Source organism: Delphinapterus leucas, chromosome 13 (genome assembly GCF_059928025.1).
Source record: "Delphinapterus leucas isolate spDelLeu-1000000601 "Yukka" chromosome 13, BTC_Dleu_Yukka2, whole genome shotgun sequence".
NCBI classification, from domain to species: domain Eukaryota; kingdom Metazoa; phylum Chordata; class Mammalia; order Artiodactyla; family Monodontidae; genus Delphinapterus; species Delphinapterus leucas.
Window position 1 is genome coordinate 94070399 of NC_143141.1, and position 6730 is coordinate 94077128.

Below are 6730 nucleotides of genomic sequence, written 5' to 3' on the forward strand. Positions count from 1 at the left end.
TTTCCGGGGAAAGGGAGCGAGAGAACCCGGGAGCGGGTGGGCGCTGACGGTCCAGAGCGCTGTCCTCGTGCGTGGGTCCGGGGGCTGGGGGGTGGTGGTGGCGGGGGAGGGGTGCTGCCGGTGTCCTGCCCGGCAGCTGTGCCCCGAGGTGCCCAGCCCTAACCCAGCCCCTGCCCTCAGGGCTGCCCGCCTAGGACCGGCCTCGGGTAAAGCGGACCTCGGCCCCAGAGTGGTCCCCAGCCTCGCCGGCAGATTCCCCCCAAAACGCACAGACTCCAGTTGACTTATTAAATGCCGAGGCAGTCAGGCAGCTCCTTTTTTAATAGCCCAAGATCTACATTTAGACAAAAACAGATCTGAGTTCCTGGTAAAGGCGTTTCTTCTCATCCTGTCACAAGTGACAGGAACGGAGGGAAATAGACTGAAGGAGAGAAGCGGGGGGTGAAGGGGAGGGACAAAGGGGAGGAGGAGAGAGATGGGATGAAGGGGGAAGAGGCAGGAGAGGGGAAATGGGGGAGGGGGGAAGGGGGAGGGGAGGGGAGAGGGGAGGGAGACCGACAGGGCGGGTAGAGATGGAGCAGAGAGGAAATGGGGGAGGTGGGGGGGATGCGGGAGGGGGGAAGTGGGGGAGCTGGGGGAGGAGACGGGGGAGACGCGGAGGGGGAGCTGGAGGGGGTGGGGAGAGGGGAGACAGACGGGATACGGAGACATGGGAGGAGTTGTTGGCGGGGGGTGGGGGGGTGGGGGGGGTGTCTGACGAAGATCCGCGCGGGGATACGAACACTTCAGCGGCTTCTAATTAAAGCCCCGCGCTGGGCCCTCGGGGACCCTCCTGACGTCGGCGGCCGCGGGGATAAGAGGCGCCCCGAGGTCCGAGGCCGGACTCTGCCGGCGCGCACCCCAGGCAAGCGCGGGTTCCCAGCTCGGAGCTGCCGAGGCACCGCGTCCCCTTCTCCGCGCGTCCAGTGCGCTCCGCCGGCCCGGGCGCCGCCGGGCATGGAGTAGCGAGCGGGGCGCGCGGCTCTGGGGCGCGCGGACAGACGCCGGGACAGACGCCAGAGGACGCCCGCGGCTCCGGGGCGCGGGGACAGGTAACCCGGCCGGGCTCCTGCGCGCAGGTGGCCCCGCGGGCGGCGCCGGGCAGGTGTGGGCCGGGCCCCGTCACCGGGGGCCAAGGGTTTTCCAGAACCTGGCCCAGCGGGCGGCCGGGGCGAGGGTCCCGGCGCGGGAGCTCCTCGGAGGGGGGGGGGAAATCGGGGACAGCGGGAGGAGGGGGCGACCGCCACACAAAGGCGCTGCTGGAAACTTGAGCGCGGCCGCTCCCCGAGGGAGATGGGTGTGGGCCCGACCCTCTGAGCGGCCGCCGCCGCCCCGCTCGGCGTCTAAAGGGGACGGAAAGTTGTGGCGACGCGTTGAGCCGCGGGGCGCCGGCGATGCGCCATTTCCAGGAAAGTTCGGAGGCCGGCGGCGGGGGCGGGACGCGGGCGCAAGGCGGCCAGGGCCCGTGTCGCCCGCGCGCGGAGGGCGGGCGCACCCAAGGCTTGCTCTCAGCATCAGCGCGTGGGACCTCGGGGAGGGCGAGTCCTCGTGGAGACCGCGGCCCAGCCTCCCGCCGCCGGGCCCCCGCCCGCCCTCCAGGCCCGGGACGGCGCGGGGCGTCCATCCACTGGGTTGGCGGGCGTCCTCTGGGTCCGCAGGGCCGGGGCGCGCGGACCGAGGGGAGTGGCCTCTCCCGCCCTTCCCGCTCCCCCCGCCGACTGGCTGTCCGGGTCTCTCCGCACCCCTGTCCCTGCAGCGAGCCGAGCTCCGGGAGCGCGTCGGATCCGCCCAGCCTGGCCGAGCGCAGGATGCGCGGACCCGGGCGTCCCCTCCTCCTGGGGCTGCTGCTCGTGCTGGGGGCGGCGGGGCCCGGCCGGGGGGTCGCGGAGACCCGGGAGGCCGCGGACAGGCAGACGCTGCTGCAGCTTATCGTGGAGATCGTCCAGGAGCTAAGGAAGTACCACTCGGGGGAGTCCAAGCGGCTGCAGCTCTCGGGCCGGCAGGACTACACCCTGGGCCGCAGGGAGGTCTCGGACTACGGGGCTTACCCGGAGGAGCAGAGAGTGGGTGAGTGTCCCCGCCCGCGTGGCTGTGTAGACGGAGTGGACCGCTTCCCAAGGCCTCTCGGGTGTGTGCGGTGTTGACGGCGGGTCCGCCTGTCCTGTCTCAGGAGACGCTAGAAGAACTAGTACTTGCTTGGAAATAGAATTGTCTTTGAGAACACATACGTATTTTTAAAAGATAAATACATTTTGACTGTTAAAAAAAACTGGGAAATATGTTTTTTAGAGAAGGAAATAGGAATTCCATGAATGATGCCTGGCAGATAACATAACTATCCCTCATCCACTTCTAAGACATGTGAGTTGTTGCCTAGTTCAGTAATTTCAGCATAGAACTGTCATCTGTTATTTTGGATATGGAAATATTTTCAGCAAAGCGGTTTCAACTGAGACAGAAATTCCCATTCCCCGCCCCCCCTCCCCATGGCAGAGCCTTCGCAGAGTGGCTGCCCCTTGGGAAATTACCAAGGAAAGCATGAAAGCTTTTAATGCTTTCATGACACAATTAGGTCAAATATGATAAGGTCAATTTTATATAGACTGACTAAAGTTAGTTGTAAATGAAGACTGACATTTAGGAGATGTCTAAACCTTGCAAGTAAGATTCTTACGGAAATGTTCCCTCTTCAGATGAGGAGAACTGGTGGTAGTGTGACCGCGTGCCATCGCATTACTAGTGCAGAACAGGTGAGTGAAAATGAATCCAGATGGCTATAAAAAGAAGCAGAAACAAGGCTGAAATCAGAAGGAATGTCAGTCAGGTTATCACCAACACCAAGTAGGCGCTGTGCCGGTACAGCCAGTCTTTCCCTGGGAATTGTACCTTTATGTCATCCAACCAGGTTAATGTCTGTTTCCATGCATTCACACCAGCCTTCATAACAAGTGGTTTTGACAGCAACTAACCCTTTTTCTAAATATATACCTAGAAGAATATATACCTATAGCAAATTTTTTGTTTGAAGTGTGAGATCAGGTTTTCTTCCTAGAACTTTGAGAGGTTGTTGAATTTGATTCCCAAGCTCTTCAAGATGAAACTGTCTACGAGTGATTTATTCACTGGAAGATAACTGTCACACACACACCACACACACCCCCCTTTCTTTTCCTATAACTTTACAGTCCCTGCCTCTATCCTAGTGGTGGAGACTGGGCATTAATACCGGAGCTTTGGAGAGCAGTTAATATGATTTGAGGAAAATGTGCCCTATCACCCGTCTTCACATTGTCACGTACTGCAATCACGGGGCTGCTGTGTTCAGGGCAGAATTTCCAGTAACTTTAAACATTCACTTCGGATCACATGAAAACATGCTCCTTTCAGGCAATTTAATAATTAACTTACTTTCCCTCAAACAGAAATTGTTCCTCGAGATCTAAGGATGAAAGACAAGTTTCTGAAACATCTTACAGGTAGGCTTTCCACGCATTACTTCGCTGCTCCCCAGCTCCTGGCATCCCGCAGCCCTCACAATCTGTTTCTTCTTCCACGTTCCAGGTCCTCTTTATTTCAGCCCAAAGTGCAGCAAACACTTCCACAGACTTTACCACAACACCCGAGACTGCACCATCCCCACCTGTAAGTGACCGCATCCAACTCGCTTTAGAAATGCCGGTACAGTGTAGACGAGGCTTCAGGCCCCTCCACCTAGGTGAACAGGCCCCTCCCTTCTGTAACCCAGGTGTGCTAATACTGCTCCCTGCTGACCATACAGGCCGGGGCTGCGGTGAGGAGCCACTTAAGATAACTGCAGGCAGCGGCAACTACTGCCAGACTGAGCGTGGTTCACAGTCACTGGAATGAACCGGCTCTTGGAAGGGGCTGGACTCCTCCATGCACGCTCTCGCATTCTGGTCTGATGCCTGTCCTTGTATCCACTCAACTCTGACAGTGGGACAAATGTTTCAAAGGAGTTGCTAAAATGACTACTGCAGGGTGTAAGGTAACTATGGTTGGCCCTGGGCCACCCCCACTGCCCTGGCCAGAGACTTTGTGTTTCCACCAGTAATTGTAACCCCATCACCCAGGAATTTTACTGCTATTTCAAACTCCTGCTCTTCTACTTGGCTTCCTCACTAATTCAGAAACGCAGGTGCCCTTTTCTGTCTGGCTCTCAGCTGTAACTTCCTGGTTCATCCACAACAAGTGCACTCATTCCCCCAAAAGTGCTTTCTTGTGCTCTTCACAAAACATACAATGAAGACAAGTAACTTATTAGCTAGAGGGACATCTGCTAGAGCCCTACACCAACTTTTTTTTGTGTGTAGGGACCACAACTTTCCTTCCATTTAAGGCTCACAGGAGGGCAGTTGTACAAATAAGCCAGGTCTCCTAGGAGCTGCTTTCAGGACTGTCCGAAGGGGCAGCAGACCAGACCTGCCCGTCCTGCTCAAAACAATAAGCCCCTTTCCATGAAGGGGAAGCTGCTCTGTGCAGGCAGCAGCATCCCTTTACGGAGCTCCTTGTCTCGCACGTCCCCAAACATGGCAGGCAGACAGGGAGCGCCTTCAGGAGGGAGCTGACGTGGTCCTGCTCAAGGCTACCACGGGGACAGTGGCACGAGTCAACGGGTGGCACCCGTGTCCCAGAAGCTCCATGCTCCAGGCTCACCCTCTCATCCAGGCCACGTGGACCTGGGACACCTCACCTCCCTCTTTCCTTCCTCTGAAATGGAATCACCTTCTGTTTGAGAATTACTAACCTGCTTCTAGGGGTCAGAGAACCTTCTCATTTTGTTTCAATGTGTATATATTTTTATATTAAATCTTGTTTTACAATAATAGGATCATAGATTCTAAATTTGAAAGTGACCCTTAGGGTCATTGCTTGAATCCTTTCATTCATGGACAAGGAGACAGACAAGGCACTTAGGCTGCGTGTGCCCCATCGCAGGCGCCACCCACATTGCTGCCTCCTTTGCTGAGTGGGCCGCCACCAAGCTCCCAGTCACCCATAAGGTGAGGCAGTGGGACCAGGACCGGTCAGAAATGCCCCTGGGCCTGGAAGTAGATCTGTGCCCTGGACAAGTGGCTGCTTGTGTGGGTCCCACCTCTCTCAGCCCATAAAGAGCTGCAGAGCCAACCTGACCACTTCTGTGCTGCTCAAGCCTGCATACGACAGTTCCCAGAATCCTGGCCGGTTAGACAGAAGGAACCACAGACCTTCTCACTCAAGGTGTGGTCCTGGGGTGAGCTCTCGGGAAGAGCAGGACTTGTGAGTCCACCACACCTGCTGAGAAAAGTCTGCACCTTAAGGGACCCCAGGCGGACATCAGGGTGGAGAACATGTGGCCCAGCGGGGTCGTGGTCGCCCTCAGGATCTCAGGGTGTGTGGCAAATGCCAGTATCTCCTTTGAGCTCCTACAGTCTGCCGCTTCCACGTGTGGTCTCTTCAGGAAAAGCACATCCTAAAAAACATGGCACATCTGAAGAAGGGCAGAAAAGCCAGGAATCCTGACGACCCTGCCTCCAGCTGTCACATAATTGTTTCATTTGAGCCCAAACTGTTATGTCCTCTAGATATTTAGCGGGTGTGTTTTTAGAAGGCTTAGGTGCTTGCCTAACAGACACGCTGTGCGTATTTATTGCTGTCAATTTACGCATTCACTCAGAATTTCAGCTAAGAGCATGAATTCTTCCATCTTTAAGTAGGATTTTGTGACTCTTGAGAAGTGAACTTCATATTGAGGAATCCCTTTATGGGCGTGATTGCTGTGTCCTCTGAGGCAGCACCTATGAGACTAATGAAACAGGAAACCATACGAGATACCTAGGAAAACCAGTCTGCGCTCAGAAATCAGCTCTTGCTTCCCTCCATTGTCCAGCCAGGTTTTTTGCTCTGGTACTTGGCTGTTGACCCACTGTCTTTAGAATTTCTGTGCGGAAGGCTTTGTGTTATGATTAACTCAAGAGGGGACTCGGCCCGCACGTGACCTAAAAGTTAAGTCCGGGCACGGGAAGACCGACTGTACTCTAGGAAGCAAAACGAAAGCTGTTTTAATGAGCCCAGCAGCTACTGCGAGAAGAAAACAGGCAGAGAGCAGCCGCGTGGGAGACTCTGCATCCCCACTTCCCACAGCCTCCCAGTTACATCATTTAACTTCTGTCACGTGATGCTAAAGGCCCCAAGGCACCATAAATTATTAAATCAACAACTTCGAGCCATGATTGCGGGTGACAGTCTATGTATTGTTTCCAAGGAATTCAGAATATTTAAAGGAATGAATGGCTTTAGCAGTTGCTATGCTTGTTTAAAGTGAATGCAATTCATTTAAGTTGTTGAGGTAGCTGACGAGGGTCTGTGATTTATTTCCCTTGTAGACTATAAGAGATGCGCCCGGCTTCTTACTCGGCTGGCTGTCAGTCCGATGTGCATGGAGGGATAAGGTAAGCTGACAGCCCAGTCGCTGTGGCCCACACACCAAAGACTGGATGCATTTGGGACATGAAAAATTCATGGGAGTTTAGAGACAGTCATTCTTTGGGTAAAGTAGCCTTACTCTGAGTAAGGTTGACAGAACACTCAAAATAGCTCTAGGTACTGGTCAGTAGTAAACACACAGCACCCCAGGCAGCCACTGAGACCTGGTCGCAGGAGGACACGCTGGCCGAGCTCACATTAACCTGCA

General features: G+C 55.4%; 1 protein-coding gene across 1 annotated transcript; it reads left to right on the top strand.

The window, feature by feature from the left end:
* The first annotated feature begins 1832 nt into the window (after window positions 1-1832).
* On the top strand, window positions 1833-6730 carry ALKAL2 (ALK and LTK ligand 2). Its single transcript, XM_022561475.3, has 4 exons — window positions 1833-2106; window positions 3462-3515; window positions 3601-3681; window positions 6423-6730. Exons 1-4 carry the CDS (start codon window positions 1848-1850, stop codon window positions 6485-6487), a joined length of 459 nt encoding a protein of 152 aa, XP_022417183.1. The 5' UTR covers window positions 1833-1847; the 3' UTR covers window positions 6488-6730.

Excerpts from the sequence above, each read along its gene's own strand:
- ALKAL2 (XM_022561475.3), top strand. The coding sequence starts at position 1,848 with ATGCGCGGACCCGGGCGTCCCCTCCTCCTGGGGCTGCTGCTCGTGCTG. Across the intron at positions 3,516-3,600 it reads GTTTCTGAAACATCTTACAG|GTCCTCTTTATTTCAGCCCA; the intron begins GTAGGCTTTCCA and ends TCCACGTTCCAG. Across the intron at positions 3,682-6,422 it reads AGACTGCACCATCCCCACCT|ACTATAAGAGATGCGCCCGG; the intron begins GTAAGTGACCGC and ends TTTCCCTTGTAG.